Source organism: Onychomys torridus, chromosome 2 (assembly GCF_903995425.1).
Source record: "Onychomys torridus chromosome 2, mOncTor1.1, whole genome shotgun sequence".
In the NCBI taxonomy this organism is placed as follows: Eukaryota; Metazoa; Chordata; class Mammalia; order Rodentia; family Cricetidae; genus Onychomys; species Onychomys torridus.
The window spans coordinates 154,980,265-154,998,696 of record NC_050444.1 but is presented as its reverse complement, the minus strand read 5'-3'; the positions used below and the strand labels follow the sequence as shown (position 1 = coordinate 154,998,696).

The window sequence follows — 18,432 nt, the reverse complement described above, 5'->3', positions numbered from 1 at the left end:
CAGGGCTACACAGAGAACTGAGCACTCTCTAGATGCAAGTTAGAAAATTTCAATGAAAGATGTCGAAGAGAAACCCCCAGAGTGGAAAGATTTCGCATGTCTATGGAATGGAAGAATTAATTTGTCAAAATATCAGTATTGCCAAAGTTATACAGATTCAATTCAATTATCCATCAAAATACCATTAACATTCTTTTAAATTAATTAACTAATTAATTAATTAAATTTTTGTGTGCATTGGTGTCTTGACTGCTTGTCTGTCTGTCTGCATGAGGGTGTCAGGCCCCCCTGAAAGTGGAGTTACAGACACTTGTGAGCTGCCATGTAGGTGCTGGGAAATGAACCTGGGTCCTCTGGAAGAGCAGCCAGTGCTCTTAACTGCAAAGCCATTTCTCCAGCCCTGACATTCTTTATAGAACAGGAAAGGAAGCTCAGGGATGGAGAGATGGCTCAGGAGTTAAGAGCCCTTACTGTTCTCTAAGAGGATCTGAGTTTGGTTCCCACTGTCCACATCAGGTGTCTCCCTGCCTGACCTCCAGCTCTAAGAGATCTGAAGACATCTTTTGGCCTCCAGGTGAACTTGCACTCACAAGGTACACACACACACACACACACACACACACACACAAATAAAAATAAAGTAGTTTTGTTTGGTTGGCTTTACTTTTGTTTTGGTTTTTGGAGACAGGATTCCTCTGCACAGCCCTGGCTGTCCTGGAACTCCCCTCTGTAGACCAGGCTGGCCTCGAACTCAAAGATTCTCCTGCCTCTGCCTGCTGAATGCTGGGATAAAAGGCGTACACCGACACTGCCTAGCATAAGGTAATTTTTTTTTTTTTTTTTTTACAGAAAGGAAGGGGGGAACACTCTCAAAGTTGAATGACCTCCCCAAAATTAAAGGAATCCCAAGGAGAAAATGAAAAGCTGAGGGCTGGAGAGATTGCTCAGAGGTTAAGTGTAGATGAATTTCTAAACGGTCTTATTAAATAAAAAACACAGAGCCAAATATAGGGGTGAAAACCTTAGAGATCAGGGAAATAGTGATAGCCACCAACTGTAGTAGGAATCTTAAAGGTACTTGTTAATAAAATCAAACCTGAGGCCAGTTATTGGGGTGAATGCTGGAAGATCAGAGAAGCAGAATAAGCCACAGCTACCTCACCTTGCTGTTTCCTCAGGCTGGAAGCTTCTGAGTCCTCCTCCACATGAATCTCAGCTGAACTGTGTTGCTCCGAAGCCTGAACGCTTAACCAACCAAATGCTTAACTAACTACATGCTTTACTCCTTTAGTTCCTGGTCCTCACGCCTTATATACCTTTCTCTTTCTGCCCCTACTCCCTGGGATTAAAGGTTGTGTTTCTGGGATTAAAGGTGTGGGTCACCATGTTTAGTTGTTTCTAAAGTGGCCTTGAACTCAGAGATCCGGCTAGCTCTGCCTCCCAAGTGCTAGGATTAAACGTGTGTACCACCTCTGCCCAACTTCTGCTATGGCTTACTCTTCCCATTTTCTAGCCACCATTTTTGGCTTTGTTCTAGTGGCTGTCTGTTCTCTGACCCCAGATATGTTTTTTCGGGGAACACACAATATTTCAGGGAACACAATACCCAACACAACCAACCTCACCTCTTCAGCTCTGCAGCTACCAAAAAGTGAGCAACTTCCTGTCTAACTTTTGTGCCTTCATTGCCTTGCTGTTCTGCCCTCTCATCAGCTCTTAGCCCAGCTATCTCACTTCCTTGTCACTGCCTGTCTGTACAGACCTCTGGTCTCTATGGTTGGTACTGGGATTAAAGGCATGTGTCACCATGCTTGGCTCTGTTCCCAGTGTGACCTTGAACACACAAAGACCCTGCCTGCCAAGTGATCAGGGATTAAGGGCGTGTGCTACCACTGCCTGACTTTGGTGTTTACTTAATGGCTTGCTATTTCCTCTGATCTCCAGGCAAACTTTATTTATTAACGCACAAATAAAACATCACCACAGTTAAGAGCACTGGCTGCTCTTCCAGAGGACCTGAGTTCAATTCCCAGCAACCACATGATGGCTCACAACCATCTATAATAAGATCTGGTGCCCTCTTCTGGCCCGCAGGCATATATGCAGGCAGAACACTGTGTACATAATAAATAAATAAAAAGTCTTAGGGGGAAAAAAAGAAAATGAAAAGCTAAGAGGATTATTATGGTGATATTTTATTTGTACTGAAATGTGATTTCATTTGTATGTTAATAAATAAAGCTGTCTAGGGGGTCAGAGCTAATAGCAAGCCATAGCAGAAGCCGGGCGGTGGCACATACCTTTAATCCAGATCACATGACAGGCAGATCTCTGTGCGTTCAAGGATACAGCCAGCTTGGAGACACACACCTTTAATCTCAATACCAACCATAGAAGACCTGGAGGTCTGTACAGATGGGCAGTGACGAGGAGGTCATGTGGCTGGGTTTACAACCAATGAGAAGGCAGAACAGAAAGTCTATAGAAAGGATAGACACACAGGAAGTAGCTCTCTTGGGGAGAGGAAAGACAGCAGCGGCAGGAAGGGTAAGGAGGTTTTAAGTCTCTCAGCTCTTAGCTATTGCTCTGACCTCTTGGCTTTTAACTCTGCAATTGGCTCTGTGTTTCTTATTTAATAAACCGTTCATCTACAGATTATAATATATGATTCAAAACTATAGACCCTGAAACAGCATGATGCCAGCATAAAAACAATCATATGGACCAGTGGGCCAAATAGAGAATCTAGAAGCGAATTCATGCACTCATAGCCAAGTGATTTCTGACAAAGGTAGTGAGACTATACCCTGAAGGGCCTTGGCAATAAATGGTGTCTTCACTTGCAATTGAGATCCCAGAGTTGAAGGAGTCGTGGAGAGAAGCTGAGGGTTGCCACTGTATGGCAGGATCAGAGACCTTGAAGAGAAGCCAAGAGGTCACTGGTGAAGCCTCCTGTGGAAACCCCATTATATTGAGACTCCAGGACAATGGGACATTTACCAAGGATGATGGCTTGAGCCTCCAAGACAAATTGTGTTGAGGATAGCGGAGCTGGAGAGGAGGGGGCTGCCCAAGGCCCTTGGAGTCTAGAAGATCATGAGTCTATGAGACATCAGACACAGAGCTGTGATTTGATTGACTATGCTCTGGTCCTTCCCTCTTGTAGTAAAAAGTATGTAACTTATTTATGACTTTACAAAAGCCCATGGTTATTTTATAGAGATCAATTTTATTTTATTTTTTTTTGAGACAGGGTTTCTCTGTGTAGTTTTGGTGCCTGTCCTGGATCTTGCTCTGTAGACCAGGCTAGCCTCGAACTCACAGAGATCTGCCTGGCTCTGCCTCCCCAGTGCTGGGATTAAAGGCATTCGCCACCACCGCCTGGTAAGATCAAACTTATAAAGTGTTTAAATTTTTGTTTTGTTTTGTTTTTGTTTTTTGAAACAGGGTTTCTCTGTGTAACAGTCCTGGCTGTCCTGGAATTCACTTTGTAGACCAGGCTGGCCTTGAACTCACAGAGATCCGCCTGCCTCTGCCTCCTGAGTGCTGGGATTAAAGGCGTGCGCCACCACTGCTCAACAAGTATTTTAATTCTACTATAGGATTCCTAGTTACACTATGTTTTGTATTGTAATGTCAGCATGGGATCCCGGGAATAAACAAAAAAGGGAAGTTTGTGGTTTGGTAGTGCTATGCTGTGTGTTAATGGACAAGGGGTCAGCTGCAGGGGTTGGTTCATATTATCTTGATACAAACTGGGGTTATCTGGGAAGAGGAAATTCAATTGAGAAAACTCCCCAATCACGCAGGCCAATAGGCAAGTCTTTATGGCATTTTCTTGGTTAACAGTTGATGTGGGATGTCCCAGCACATCATAGGCATTGTCCCCCAGGCAGGTGGCCCTGAGTTCTATAAAATAGCTGAACAAGCTATGAAGAGCAAGCCAGTAAGCAACCTTCCTTTGGTTTCTTCCTCAGTTCCTGCCTCCAGGTTCCTGCCCTGACTTCCGTTCACAATGGACTGTGGTTGGGCTGTGTGAGCTAAACACACCCTTTCTTCTCCAAACCGCTTTTGAGTGGGTTCATCACAGCAACAGAAAACAACTAAGTCACAGAGCATGTAGCGTGTACCTGCACCCTAGCTGCTAAGGAGGCTGAGACGAGAGAATTGTTTCAGCCCAAGAGTTTGAATCCAGCCTGGGTAGCAGAGATAATCAGAAGAGAGAGGGGGAGGGAGGGAGGGAAGAAGAAGAAGAGGAGGTGGAGGAGGTGGTGGTGGTGGTGGTGTCAGATCCCCTGGAGCTGGAGTCCGAATTTGGGTCCTCTGCAAGAGCAACAAACGCTCTTAACCATTTCTCCACTACCACCCACAGGCATTTATTTAAAATCTTTTCTCTTGGGGGGGGGTATGCCTATAACCTGTGCTCAGGAAGCAAAAGCAGAAGAATCTGGGGTTTGGGCCAGACTGAGCTCCGTAGTGAGACCCTGTCTCAAAAGCGAAGAGCTGGCAATGTAGCTGAGCCGGAGAGTACTGACCTAGGATGGGTGAGGCCTCACGTTCTATCACCAATCACTTAATAAAAATAAAATAAGTCAAAACTTCTTACCTTACTCCAACCAACCTTTTTTTTTTTTTTTTTTAAAGATGGCCTCTTTCTATATTGTTCAAATTGATCTGCAACTCTGGGCTTCAAGAAATGTTCCTGCCTCAGCCTCCCAAGTAGGTGGCATTTCAGGTGTATGTCAATGTCCCAGGTGGCTTCTGTGAACTTGAACAGAAAGCCCCATAGTTCTGCATGCCACTTCTTTCAAATAGGGTAACTGGCCATCTCCCTAGGTTTTAGAAACTCTGAGTTGTTTTGGGAAGGTCCTAGCTCCCAGGAGACCTCCCTCCCCTCCCCCACATCCACTCCCCTCCCCTGTGCCCCCTCCCCTGTGCTCATCCCCTCCCCCATCTCCACTCCCCTCCTGTGTCCCTCTCCCTCCCCCTGTGCCCCTCCCCCTCCCCATGCTCTTCCCCTGCCCCCCCTCCCCCTCCCCTGTGCCTCTCCCTTCCCCCATGCCCATCCCCTCCCCTGTGCCTCTCCCTTCCCCCATGCCCATCCCCTCCCCTGTGCCCCTCCCCCTTCCCCATGCCCATCCCCTCCCCTGTGCCCCCTCCACCATGCCCCTTCCCTCCCCTGCCCCTCCCCCTCCCCATGCTCTTCCCCTGCCCCCCCTCCCCCTCCCCTGTGCCTCTCCCTTCCCCCATGCCCATCCCCTCCCCTGTGCCTCTCCCTTCCCCCATGCCCATCCCCTCCCCTGTGCCTCTCCCTTCCTCCATGCCCATCCCCTCCCTGTGCCCCCTCCCCCATGCCCCTCCCCTCCCCTGTACCCCTCCCCTCCCCTGTGCTCCCTCCCCTCCCCTGTGCCCCTCCCTTCCCTCATGTGCATCCCCTCCCCTGTGCCCCCTCCCTTCCCCCATGCCCATCCCCTCCCTGTGCCCCCTCCCCCATGCCCCTCCCCTCCCCTGTGCACCTACACCTTCACCTGCTGCCTCCTGTCCATGTCCATGCTGCTTTGCATCTCTTTGCCATCCCCAGCTAAGAGACCAGACCCTGAGGCTCAGCTGCAAGGGGTCTCTCCCTCACTGCCCTGCATGTTCATCAGCTCCTACTCCCAGACCCAGACCCAGGAACTGCCCCCAGGGTCCAGCAACACGGATGGGTGCCCCTCTGCCCAGCTCTCCTGTGGATACCCCTGTACCCCTTCCCCACCTCCCAGACATGTGTCCTTCGTGCTCTGTTGACTGGGGTAGAAGTTCTGGTTGGTTTGTCTGGAACATTCTTAGTGGTCATGGCAAACTCGAGCCTGGGAGGGGGAGGGAGGGTGTTGATTGGTGGAAGGCACACCTGTCCAGGTGCCCAGGCGCAGCAAACAAAGAGGCTGTGTTAGAGGAGCTCCAGGCAGGACCTCTGCAGGGTGGACCAAGAGGTAAGGAGCGGAGGGTGCTGAGGAAGGCAGGACTTGACCTTGGGTGGGACCTGCCAGGATGGGGGCGGGGCGGCGGTGGGCACAGGTAGGAACAAGGACAGAAGCTCATCCATCACCCCTTGAGGATCTCTTTCAGGTCTGGGGGCTCCCTGCTTCCTGTGCAGCTGAGCTGAGGAACACAAGGTACTGAGGGGTGGGTATGGTGGGTATGGGGCATTAGAACTGCCCATGGGGACCAAGTGACAGGGTCACCCCTGAGCAAAATGACTGCTCGGAGCAGCCAAGAGTCCCAGGAGGGTGGCATCAGGGATCCCCAGCAAGGGAGTTTCTGAAAGGGATGAGGAGCCTACCCCCATCCCAGCTACTTCTGGACATGGATGGAATTGAGAAGTTCCAGTCCGCACATGCAGCATATAGGCACCACCCAGGTACCGGAGCCTGTGTGGAGAAAGCACATGGAGACCCTTGAACCCCCCTGATAACTCCCCACACACCAGCAACCCCCTCCTCCCACCCACGAGCAAACGGCTCTGCCTTTGGCTGGGAAGTGAAGGACTGGGTGACCCTAGATGTGAGACATAGGCCGACAGTGCCTGTCACCAAGCAATTGTCCACCTGTTACCACAGAACGGATGGAGGAACTGGTGGGGCTGCGTGAAGGCTCCTCCGGGAAGCCGGTGGCTCTGCAAGAGCTGTGGGGTCCATGTCCACGCATCCGCAGAGGCATCAGAGGTGAGAGCTCCATCACCCCTTCCCATCCCCCACCCTCTTCCCCATGAAGTTCCCTTGGGATGTCCCTGACCCTAGCTCCAAGATCACTGTCTTCCCTTTTGTCTGTGTGCTTAGAACCTGACCATCCTTATTGTTAGGGGGCAGAGAAATCAGGGACCCCAGAAAGTTGCAGAGTTCAGGCCCAGGTGCTGATGTCCACAGCCAGAGAGGGCCAGCTTCTAGGCTGGGCTGACAGCCGATGGCCAAGGGCGTGCCTGGGGATCTGAAGTGCAGGTGGGCCCCCAAGCCCTGGGGACAACACTAGGTCCTTGCTGCCCTTCACGGTTGCTCAGACCCTGATGGGATATCAGTAAGAGGTGTACTGTCAGGCCCCTTATTCTCATCTGCCACCTTGACCAACCTTCTGTGAGGCCCTGGAAGTGGAGGGACAGACCAAAGACACCCACCATGTCACTTTACTTTCTGCACATCCTGCTCAGCCCCTTCCATGAGGCAGAGACCCAACTCCAGGCCCCTAGCTTGCTGTCCCTGCCCAGAGCCTGAGCAGCCCCTAGGGAAGGAGCTGTGACCCCAGTGTCCTGCCCAGGGGGCCTGGAGTGGCTGAAAAGGCGCCTGTTCCGCGTGGGTGAGGACTGGTACTTCCTGATGGCCCTCGGGGTGCTCATGGCTCTCATCAGCTATGCTATGAACTTCGCTATCGGGCGTGTGGTCAGAGGTGAGGCCTCCCTGGTATGCACACCCCCTCGGGGCGATAGGAATCCTACATTAGGCTTGGGATACCAGCTGGACAGCCAGGGGCAGCGGGGTGGGGCAGGGCTGTGGGTAGCCAGGCCTTGAGCTGGTGATGGCTTTGTATCTCACCAGCTGTGTGACCCTGGCAAGGTTCCTTCCCCTCTCTGGGCCTCAGCCATCTCACCTGCACAATGGGGAAGAGAGCCTGATGCTTCTAGGAGCCTTAACTTCTGGCTACTGTCTCCCCATCTTTCTCCCCTCCCCCCATGCTGCCTGCTCAGTGGGGTACTCACTTCCCCTAGACACTTGGGGACTGTCTTATCAAGTCCCCACTAGCCTCCTTTGGGAGGGCGCAATGACTGGCTACTGGACAGAGGGGAAACTGAGGCTAGTCAAGTTACTTAGCTAAAGCCCCACAAGCAGGGAGCTGGAAAACTGAGATATGGACCTAGGGACTAGGTTGCCCTCCCCTGACTGGGTGGCTGTGGGCCCTTCCCTGGTCTGTAAGTGGGCACTGTAGTGTCTGTCCCCAGGGCTGTAGAGGCTCTGGGTGGCTCCCTGACAACTGGGCATCCCCAGCGCACAAGTGGCTGTACAGGGAAGTTGGGGACGGCCACCTGCTCCGGTATCTCTCCTGGACTGTGTACCCTGTGGCCCTCCTGTCCTTCTCCTCTGGCTTCTCACAGAGCATCACGCCCTTCTCTGGAGGTGAGTCATGGTCACCTGCTTGCCCTGCAGTCCCCATGGGTCCAAATGTTTTCACATCCTGTGAGGCTTCTGAGAAGGGTGGACAGGAAACAGTGACATGTTATTGTTGGTGCTGAGGAAGCAGGCTTGGAAGAGCCTGGCCACCTACCCAAAGTTACACAGGAGAGGGACAGCAGGGGACCTGGAACATCACTGGCTTGGCTTCACTTCTGTGGGCTCCTCTAGGATAGAAAAAAATGGTGGTTGGTCACCTGCAGGAGCACAGTCCATGATGCCAGGGCTGGGCTGATGGACCAGGAGGATCTCCCAAGTGTAGCTGGTGATACCCTGACAATCCCTGGGTCCCGTCCCTGCTGCTCTAGCCTTCAAGGCCCCACTCAGACCCTTGGCTATCTCTCTTGACAGCTGAAGTTACACATCCCACTCACAGGGTGTGTGAGGTCCTGAGGATGGTGCCAGAGAGTGCTGTGTGCATTGTGACACTAAGTTTAGTTTGTGCTGGGTATGGGAAGCAGAAGCAGGAGAATGCCTGCTAGTTCCAGGCTATCCCGGGTTGCACAGTGAGATCTTGTTGAGAGAGAGAGAGCCAGCCATACCACCCTGAATGCACCCGATTCCTCTGATTTTGCTAAGCAGGGTTGGGATAGGTTAGTACTTGGATGAGGAGAGAGAGAGAGAGAGAGAGAGAGAGAGAGAGAGAGAGAGAGAGAGAGAGAGAATGAGAATACCTTGTCTTTACCTTGCCCCAGGGTCTGGACTCCCAGAGCTGAAGACCATGCTGTCTGGTGTGGTCCTGGAGGATTACCTAGACATCAAGAACTTTGGGGCCAAGGTGGTGGGCCTCTCCTGCACCCTGGCAACAGGCAGTACCATATTCCTAGGCAAAGTGGTAAGAACAAGGAGAACCACCTGCCTTCCTTCTTTATCTCCTTTTCCTGTCTCTGAAGCACAGCTCAGTCCCCAAGTGTGGCAAGATCCATCTCGGCACGGCCCTGGGGTTTGGGGTTCGCCTAGTACATGGGTGTGAATGAGGAGGCCACTTTGTCTTTAGGCCAGGCTGTGGCTCCCATTCCCTGGGGCCTTAAGGAGGAAGAGGAACAACAGGGGAAGGGGAGGCCTCAGCTTCCCCAGGACGACGCTTTCTCTCCCACCCCCTGCAGGGCCCCTTCGTGCACCTGAGTGTGATGATTGCTGCTTACCTGGGCCGTGTACGCACCAAGACCATCGGGGGATCTGAGGTGAGGGATATAAGAAAGAGCCCCTTTGAGATTAGAAGGGGGACGGAGCTGGTTCTGAACCCAGAATTCTGTTTTCCCCAGAACAAGGCCAAGGAAATGGAAATGCTGGCGGCTGCAGCTGCAGTGGGCGTGGCCACAGTCTTCGCAGCCCCCTTCAGTGGTGAGAGCTCCCGCACCTCCTCCACCTTGTAGCTCCCTCTGGCCCTGAACTCCCTGGCGTACCTCCCCACCCCCACCCCATGAACTGGCTCCCGATCCTGGCATGTGCACAGCCATGTGTACACCCACCCCAGGGTGGGTGGGGTGGGGTATCCAGGCCTTTAGACCCCCTTTGAGCTCATGTGGGTTTGAAGCCTAGCCCCTACCCTGTGACCCTGGCGAGTGAGTTCACTACTCTAGCCCGGTTCTAGGGATGGGAACAGAAATCTTCACAGTCCCACCAGATAGAGCCAAGGACAAGGGCAATAGAGCCTTTGGCTGTCCAGGCAGCAAGACAGCAGTCCGGGAGGGTCTGGGAGAATGTGACCTCTACATCCTGCAGCCAGGGGATAGCAGTCCTTCTGAGCTGTGTGTCCCCTAGGTGTCCTGTTCAGCATTGAGGTCATGTCCTCTCACTTCTCCGTCTGGGATTACTGGAGGGGTTTCTTCGCTGCCACCTGCGGGGCCTTCATGTTCCGCCTTCTGGCGGTCTTCAACAGTGAGCAGGGTGAGCCCTGAGTGGGGACCTCGTCTCTATCCTCCATTTTCTGTGACTCCACACCCCATCATCTTCTCCTTACCCTCTCCACCTACCCACCCCCTTTTTCCTCCTTCTCCACCACCTTGGTTTCTGGAGCATCTGGCCGTAAAGTCTAGCCCTGGGTTTGAATGCTTCCCTGTACTAAGAAAACTTGAGCGTGGAGAGAGAGAGAGAGAGAGAGAGAGAGAAAGTTCCTCTTGGCAGAAGGAAGTGTGGCAGGACCGGAGACCTCTCGATTCTCCACGAGGTCTTTGAGGGGGACACTACAAGTGACTCCTTTGGACCTTGGTGTTTTAGCTCTCCTGTCCCCAAACTGTTTCTCCTGAGCACGGTGGACGAGTCCTGCTAGATAGACCTGATCCATTCTTGGTCACCGAACTGTTACCAGAGCATACACATAATGTATGCTCTGTGCCCAAACACTCACCCACCTCAAGAGAAAATAATACGATAGATACAGAAATGGAAAAATGAATTTACTTATATATTTGGTCAAAACTGCAGAAGGGCCACAACTCAGGGAGAAACCGAGACAAGCGTGAGGACACATGCACATGTAGAGACTCGTTCTGATGTGTCCAGAGTTCCTGCTACCGAGTCTTTCTGTCAGATGTTGAGTTTTCTTGGGGATTCTTTTCTTTTCTTTTTTTCCTTCTTTCCTTCCCTCCTTCTTCCCTCCCTCCCTCCCTCCTTCCTTCTTTCCTTCCTTCCTTTCTTTCATTTTTTCCTTTCTGGTTTTTTGAGACAGGGTTTCTCTGTGTAGCTTTGGAACCCGTCCTGGAATTTGCTCTGTAGACCAGGCTGACCTTGAACTCAGAGAGACCTAACTGGGATTAAAAATGTGTGTCACCACCCCCCACCCCTTCTTGGGGGATCTTAGTTACTGGACCTTCCTCCTTGGTGGACAGAAGGGGACGACCGTGTGGGTTAGGAGAAAGGCTCTCAGGGGAGGAAGCTATGGCGGCTAGCTGAATGAATGGCAAGCTCAGGTCGTCAGATCCACAAGGCCAGAGACATTTGATCTCAGGGCGTTATGCTGCCTCCCTTGTATGAGCTATTCTGGGAGACACTTTGAGTGGGGAGGAGTGTGACCTTAGACCCCCCACTCTCACCCTCCCCCAGAGACCATCACCTCCATCTACAAGACCAGTTTCCGAGTGGATGTACCCTTTGACCTGCCTGAAATCTTCTTCTTTGTGGCCCTGGGGTAAGTGGAGTCTCAGGCCCTGACAGCCCACCTGGGCTCCTCCAGGCATGAACTGGGGCAGCTCTAGATTAACCCTTGCCATCACCTCCAGGGCCATCTGCGGTGTCCTGAGCTGCGCTTACCTAGTCTGCCAGCGGAATTTTCTCCGCTTCATCAAGACAAACCCGTACACCTCCAAACTGCTGGCTACCAGGTGGGTGAAGGCCTGCACGGAGTGCCCACTCCCAACCCTCCAGAGAAAGCCCCACCCCGCCACCAGTTAGTATCTTACCCATATGTCCCTTAAGTACTTTCTAGGGAACACCTCACTCATGGTGTCCTGTATCCTCACCAACACCCACCCTGCCAAGTCTCACATCTCTTACCCCACTTACTGGAAACCAGTCCCATCATGGAACCCCTCCCCACCTGAGTCATGGTCTCCTCTCCTCCCTGAGCTTCCTGTCTCCCTCCCATCTTGGGGTTCCTTTTCCTCCCTCCTGACCTAACAAGGCCAATCCCCGCCCTAGCCTGGCTAGTCTGTCCCAGATCCTCACACTGCCCTCCCTCTTGCCACACCCCTTCTCCGGGGCTCCTCCACTCATTTCTGGAGGGGTCTATCAGTATTTCTGCTCCTGCCCTCCTCCATAGTGCTTTCCCCATTGTGACCCCTGGTGTTGTGGGCTTGCCTCTGATAAGGAGCTGCAATTTTCCCCCACATTGGGGGGGGGGAGGGGAGGCAAACTGGAAATCCTTTTCTCTCACAGCAAGCCCTTGTATGCAGCTCTGGCTGCCCTGATCCTGGCCTCCATCACCTATCCGCCTGGTGTGGGCCGCTTCATGGCTTCCCGGGTAAGGGGTGCTGAGCTAGGGGGTGGCATCTCTTCTGTGTGCATCATTTCATTCACCCCCCACAACTCTCTAAGGGAGATTCCTATGGGTCATTTTTCAGAGGACAAGGTTGTAGCTCAGCAACAGCAGAGCCATCCCCAGGGTCCTCGGCTAGGAAGGGGTAGAGTAGTTGAGGCTCAGGTGGGTGAGGGACAGATGGGGACATGCTAACCTACCACTGTCTCTGTCCCAGCTGTCCATGGCAGAGCATCTGCGCTCTCTATTTGACAACAAGTCCTGGGCATTGATGACTCGGAACTCGTCCCCACCCTGGCCAGAGGAGCCAGATCCCCAGAACCTGTGGTTTGAATGGTACCACCCACAGTTCACCATCTTTGGGACTCTGGCCTTCTTCCTGGTCATGAAGGTGGGTCCCTTCTGTCTGCAGATCTGGGGTAGGATGGGGCTGATTCCACAGCTGGACCCTGGAGCACTGTCCGCTTCCAACCAGGTCCCTGATCTGAGCCTGACTCACCATGCTCCTACACAAATCACATCGCTTTTATTTTTAATTCAGTTTCTTTGTCTTTACCATGAAGTGGGGCTGAGGAGATGGCTCAGTTAATAGAGTGCTGCCCTCAAAAGCGTGAGGCCCTGAGGCCCACTCTTGGCGCCCACATGAAAAGGTGGGCATGATGGCACACCTGTAATCCCAGCACTGGAGAGGTGGGCTCTGGAGGATCCTTATGGCTTGTTGATTATCTGCCTAGCCTGACTGATAAACTCCAGGCCAATGAGAGACTCTGTCTCAAAGAAGATGAGCAGTTTTCTGAGCATGACATCTGAGCTTGTCCTCTGACCTCTACGTATATACACACATACAATTTACACACATTTTAAAAAAAGAAGCGATGGGGTAGTTACTCTTTCTACCCAAAGGGCAGGCTAAGGGTGAGAAAGTGAACAACTTAGCATGTGCCAAGCGCACAGTGGGCACTTTACTAGGGCTTGGTTACTTCGCCTGTTTGATGTTGTCTGTAACTCCAGACTCTGCCTCAGGCATCGTGTCCTCTGGGAACTTTCCATCAGTTCTTCCCTTGTTCACTCCTGACCCTATTGCCTGTAACTCCTGCCCTCTGGTCCCTTCTCCTGTCCCTGGCACAGTTCTGGATGCTGATTCTGGCCACCACAATACCCATGCCTGCTGGGTACTTCATGCCCATATTCATCATTGGTGAGTCTGAATTCCAGGGAGATGCAGGGGCATGGGGCATAACTGTGGTTCCCACACACCATCTTCCTCCCAGGGTAAATACTGAGAAGGGGGCCGGGTTCGAGGGTCTTGAGGTCAGGCCAGCCTGACTGCCCCTTCACTCTGACTCTGTGGCAGGAGCTGCCATCGGGCGCCTCTTAGGAGAGGCCCTGTCTGTCGCCTTCCCAGAGGGCATCATGGCTGGAGGGGAGATCAACCCCATCATGCCTGGAGGCTATGCTCTGGCAGGTGAGTGGATGTCAGTAAGTAGGAAGCCCCGTGGGCTAGACTATGGCTGAAGGGGCTGATGTTTGTCTACAGCGTGGAGTGGACTATACAGTGTGCCTCCTACTCCCCAGCCCCATCATCCTCTGAACCTCCCAGCTGTCTCTCAGCTCTGTCTTTTTCCCCCATTCCCTACACCCTATCCCTTTTCTCTTGCCATGCGTGGGCATTTATGGCAGTTTCCAGTATGTGCCCTCTGGATATTGCTGTCACTAGCCAGGGTCACACTATGCTCTCCTTGCCCTCTGGGTGAGCCTGGCTCCTGGCCTCAGTCACCCACCATGGTTCTATCCTGCAGGTGCTGCTGCCTTCTCAGGGGCGGTGACCCACACCATCTCCACGGCGCTGTTGGCCTTTGAGCTGACTGGCCAGATAGTTCATGCATTGCCTGTGCTGATGGCGGTGCTGGCAGCCAATGCTGTCTCCCAGAGCTGCCAGCCCTCTTTCTACGATGGTACCATCATGGCCAAGAAACTGCCATACCTGCCGTGGATTCGAGGCCGCAAGATTGGGTGAGCCTCGGGTTGGCTAATGGGGTGTCCAGGATGGTCTGGGGGTTAAGGGACACCCCACACAAAAAAAATCAATTCAGTTGTTCTCAGGCCACTCTCTGGCCATCAACCTCCCCAGAGCCTCATGTGCTTGGAGAGGAAGCTGGGGTTCAGACAAGTGTCTGTCTTGCTTCAGATCACGTGGAGTTTGAACACTGCTAAGTGAGGCCTCTCTCCTCCCTCTCTCCTCCCTCTCTCCTCCCTCTCTCGCTCTGCTCTCCAAGCTGGGTGGTCAGGAGCTGGGATGCAGATGGGGTCTGAGGCCCTCCCGCCACCAGACTGCAGCCAGGGTCCCAAAGCAGCAGGGCTAGAGGCTCAAGGTCCTCTGTGTCCTGGGTCTAGCTCTGAGCTCAGACAAGCTGCTTCCAGCTCCAAAGCCGGTACCTCAGCTGTCACGTGGGTGTGACTTTTCTCACGTTCTCAAAAATTGGAATTCTCTCAGGTGTGGAAAACCAACAAAACCAGAAGAAATTCTCTCGGGCAGAATTCTGCTAGGTGATACAGCCCCCAGTGAAGCTGGTGCTGGCAGCTGAGGGTGCAGAGTATGCCCGCCAGGAAGCCGCTCTCTGTTCCTCCCCATGCAGGGTCCTCCAGGACACTCACTCTAGGAGCCCTTCAGTCCCTGACATTTTGCCCACAGAAACCAAAAGGATTTGTTTCTTTTCTCCTTGGTACAATAAAACACCTGAGAAAATCAACTTCATGAAGGAAGGCTTTATTCCGGCTCACAGTTTGAGAGTGCAGTCTGTCTTGGCGGGGGAAGGCATGGCGGCAGGAATGTGAGATGGCCGGGCCGGTCATATGTCAACCACATCCAGGAAACAGAGAGAGACGGTCTCTGGTGCTCACCTTTTCTTTTGTATTGAGTTCAGGACCATCACTCATGGGGTAGTTCTGCCCACATTAGGGTAGTTCTGCCTACCTCAGCCGACACAGTCTAGAAACTCTTTTGCTGAGGCCTCGTGATTCTAGATTTTGTTAGGTTGAAAATAAATATTATCACACTTGGGTCCTTCCCAGCAAGGTTCCCTGCTCTTCCTGAAGACTAGTACTGCCATGCAGGGTCTGATGCATGCCTCCCTCTGCCCACAGTTCCTATCCTGTGACCGTGGAACACTTCATGAACTGTACCCTCACCACACTGGCCAAGGACATGCCCCTGGAGGAGGTAGTCAAGGCTGTGACCTCCACAGACGTGGCGCAGTATCCCTTGGTGGAGACCAGAGGTACTCAGCCGGGATGTGGAAGGCTGGCTGGGAGGATGGGCAGGGATTCCCTCTGAGTGTAAGGGCAGCAAGGGGAAGCAGGGAATTGAGTCTGCCTCTGAATCTAGGCTCTGCCGTGTGACCTGGGAAAAGTCACTTAGCTTCTCTTGTGCTTTGGTTTATTCATGGATGAAATGGACATAATAACCATGCTACCTTCTAGGCTTGTGTCAGGTTTAGAGATGAGAAGGTGCTTGTAAAGCAGCCTAGGAACAGCTCTCAGGATTCTGGTCAAAGATGATGTAGCCATTCGCAGCTGCCAAAAAGCCATGTCTAAAATAGAATTTCCATAGACAGGACGGAAACCCCTCTGCATCTCTCAGCCTGTGCTTCATCTGTAAATGGGGTGATAAGTGTCCTAAGAAGCAGGAAATTCTGTAAATTTCCTCTGAAACATAAGAACACCCAGCATGAGGTTGAAGAGAGAGCACCTTGGTTAAGAACATTGCTGTTCATGAAGGGACCTGACCTAGGTTCCCAGCACTCTTGTGGCAGCTTACATTTGTGCTTAACTCTACTTCTGGGAACTCTGGCACCCTCTTCTGGCCTCTGTGGGGACCACACACACAGTATACACAGTACACACACACACACACACACACACACACACACACACACACGCACACACACACGCACACGCGCAAAACCCTCATGCACATAAAATAAAAATAATTAAGTCTTTAAAACAAGCACCCTTAGGGGTTGGGGATTTAGCTCAGTAGTAGAGTGCTTGCCTAGCAAGCACAAGGCCCTGGGTTTGGATCTCAGCTCCAGAAGAAAAACAAAACAAACAAAACAAACAAACAAACAAACAAAAAAATCAACAAAAAAAAGCACCCAGCATATTCTTGGCACATAGTAGGTGCTAAGATAATGTGACTTCTGCATTCATAACATGTTCCTCCCTCTGCGTTTCCTAGAGTCTCAGATCCTGGTGGGCATTGTGGAAAGGACTCACTTAGTGCAAGCCCTCCAGACTGAGCCAGCTTCCTGGGCTCCAAGCCAACAGGTGGGTCCCCCTGCCAGGTGTGGGGACAGGGTGGGGGTGTGAGCAGGGCTATGAAGGAAGAGAGGAATTTAGAGAGCAGGAGCCTGGGAACTGTAGGCTGGCTCAGGTCTCCATTATCTTCCCCCAATTCCCAGCGCCTTCTCCAGGACATCTTGGCTAGTGGCTGCCCCACACAGCCAGTGACCCTGCAATTGTCCCCGGAGACCTCCCTGTATCAGGTAAGGGAGAATTAGAAAAAGTGGGTGGAGAGGGAGGAACTGACAGGGAATTCAGGCTCTACCTCCTCCCGCTGTGCAATGTTTTATACACACACACACACATACACACACACACACACACACACACACACACACACACACACACACACCACTTGCGAATGGGCAGGCACACAAGCATACTTCTCACCTGTAGATGTGCACAGCAGCCCCAGCCTGTGAGTTCCTCACCACCAGAGTTGCTGAGGCAATGCAGAGGAGACAGGGAAGTGAGAGAGCTTGGGAAACACATGCTTCTGGGTAGAAACAGTGTTAGTAAGAAGCATCCTATGGAGCCGGAGAGATGGCTCAGCTTTAGGAACACTGGCTGCTCTTCCAGAGGACAAAGGTTCAATTCCCAACAATTCCATGGCAGCTCACAACCATCTATAATTCTAGTCCTACTGGATTCAACACCCTCTGGCCCCTAGGGGTACTGCACGCACATAGTATGCAGGCATACATGCAGGCAAACACCCATACACATAAAATTATTAAAGAAAAAAAAAGCTGGGCGTGGTGGCAAATGCCTTTAATCCCAGCACTTAGGAGGCAGAGGCAGAGGCAGAGGCAGAGGCAGGAGGATCTCTGTGAGTTTGAGGCCAGCCTGGTCTACACAGCAAGTTTGAGACTTCCAGGACTATAGAGAAAGACCCTTTCTGAAAACAAAACAAAACAATTTTTTTTTTTTTTTTAATTTAAGCATCACACAGGGACCCTAATTTGAGGATCGTCCCTTTATCCTGTGTGGCAGCTGGTAGATTACCTAGCTTCTCAGAGCAGGCACTTGTGTGGGGGTGGGGAATGAAGTAGCCTAAGGACCTGGCTATAGCCCCCAAGTTATCTGCCAGGGCATGACGCCCTAGAGGCTTGGTAACGTGGACCAAAGGATTCCTTCTAGCTGAAGCCTTGCTTCTTGCAAGGAGTCTGGCTACCACCTAGTGGTCAGACTAGACATTGCAGTCTGGACCCTGTTCTATTCACCTGGCACAGAGAAGGGTGGGTGGGCACAGGGTTGTTCCCTGACTCCATTATTTCCTGTCAACTTCCCCTCCAGACACACAGCCTCTTTGAGCTGCTTACCCTTCAGATGCTGTTCGTGACATCACGGGGCAGAGCTGTAGGCTCTGTGTCCTGGGTAGAGGTACTAGGGTCTTGAGGGTGGGTAAAGCAGAGATGGGGGTGGGGGGCACCAACATCCCCCCTTTCAAAGATTGGGAGCCATGCAGAACTCTGATGTACACTACTCCTTGGATTAGAGTGGCCACTGAGCCTGCCACTCTCTGGCTTCGGTGTCCCTTATGTCATGGGGTAGGTGCCAGCTCTAAATCCAGGCTGGACATTGGGGGTGCTCTTGGTGATGGAGGCCAAAGCTGTCTCCATCCCTTCTAACCTGCCCTCCTCTCCCTCAATTCCCTCTTCTCTGCTGTAGCTGAAGAAAGCGATTTCCACCTTGATCAACCCACCAGCCCCCAAGTGAGCCAACCTGGGGGATGGGAAAAGGACCCGGCTACCTGCTTCCTGAGGCTGCTGCACAAAGCCCCACCCCTCTTCTCTCTACCCCACCTCTCCAGCCCAGCTCAACCCCTCAGTGCAGCAGGTAGCTCTACCAGCCTGAACAGAGCTCCACATTCATTGTGGCCCACCCTGAGGGGACAAAGGAAAGAAAAAAATCTCA

At 52.3% G+C, this 18,432-nt stretch overlaps 1 protein-coding gene across 3 annotated transcripts; it reads left to right on the top strand.

The window, feature by feature from the left end:
- Positions 1-5,932: 5,932 nt before the first annotated feature.
- Positions 5,933-18,234, top strand: LOC118578296 (chloride channel protein ClC-Ka). 3 transcript variants are annotated; one of them, XM_036179120.1, is made up of 20 exons: positions 5,933-5,972; positions 6,600-6,704; positions 7,291-7,419; positions 8,016-8,144; positions 8,894-9,033; positions 9,305-9,382; positions 9,464-9,542; positions 9,963-10,088; positions 11,244-11,328; positions 11,420-11,521; positions 12,075-12,159; positions 12,392-12,565; positions 13,303-13,372; positions 13,529-13,639; positions 13,974-14,187; positions 15,319-15,452; positions 16,412-16,500; positions 16,635-16,718; positions 17,812-17,898; positions 18,187-18,234. In XM_036179120.1, the coding sequence occupies exons 2-20, from the start codon at positions 6,605-6,607 to the stop codon at positions 18,232-18,234; spliced, it is 2,064 nt and encodes a 687-aa protein (XP_036035013.1). In that variant the 5' UTR covers positions 5,933-5,972; positions 6,600-6,604. The 3 variants fall into 3 exon arrangements, with proteins under 3 accessions (XP_036035013.1, XP_036035015.1, XP_036035014.1); XM_036179122.1 differs by lacking the exons at positions 5,933-5,972; positions 8,016-8,144 and having other exon boundaries at positions 6,605-6,704; positions 8,909-9,033; XM_036179121.1 differs by lacking the exons at positions 5,933-5,972; positions 8,016-8,144 and having other exon boundaries at positions 6,605-6,704.
- The last annotated feature ends 198 nt before the right edge of the window (positions 18,235-18,432 follow it).

Bases quoted from the DNA above. Each gene is read 5' to 3' on its own strand.
- LOC118578296 (XM_036179120.1), top strand. From the start codon at position 6,605: ATGGAGGAACTGGTGGGGCTGCGTGAAGGCTCCTCCGGGAAGCCGGTG. The intron at 7,420-8,015 runs GTGAGGCCTCCC...GGGCATCCCCAG, and splicing joins TATCGGGCGTGTGGTCAGAG to CGCACAAGTGGCTGTACAGG. The intron at 8,145-8,893 runs GTGAGTCATGGT...ACCTTGCCCCAG, and splicing joins CATCACGCCCTTCTCTGGAG to GGTCTGGACTCCCAGAGCTG.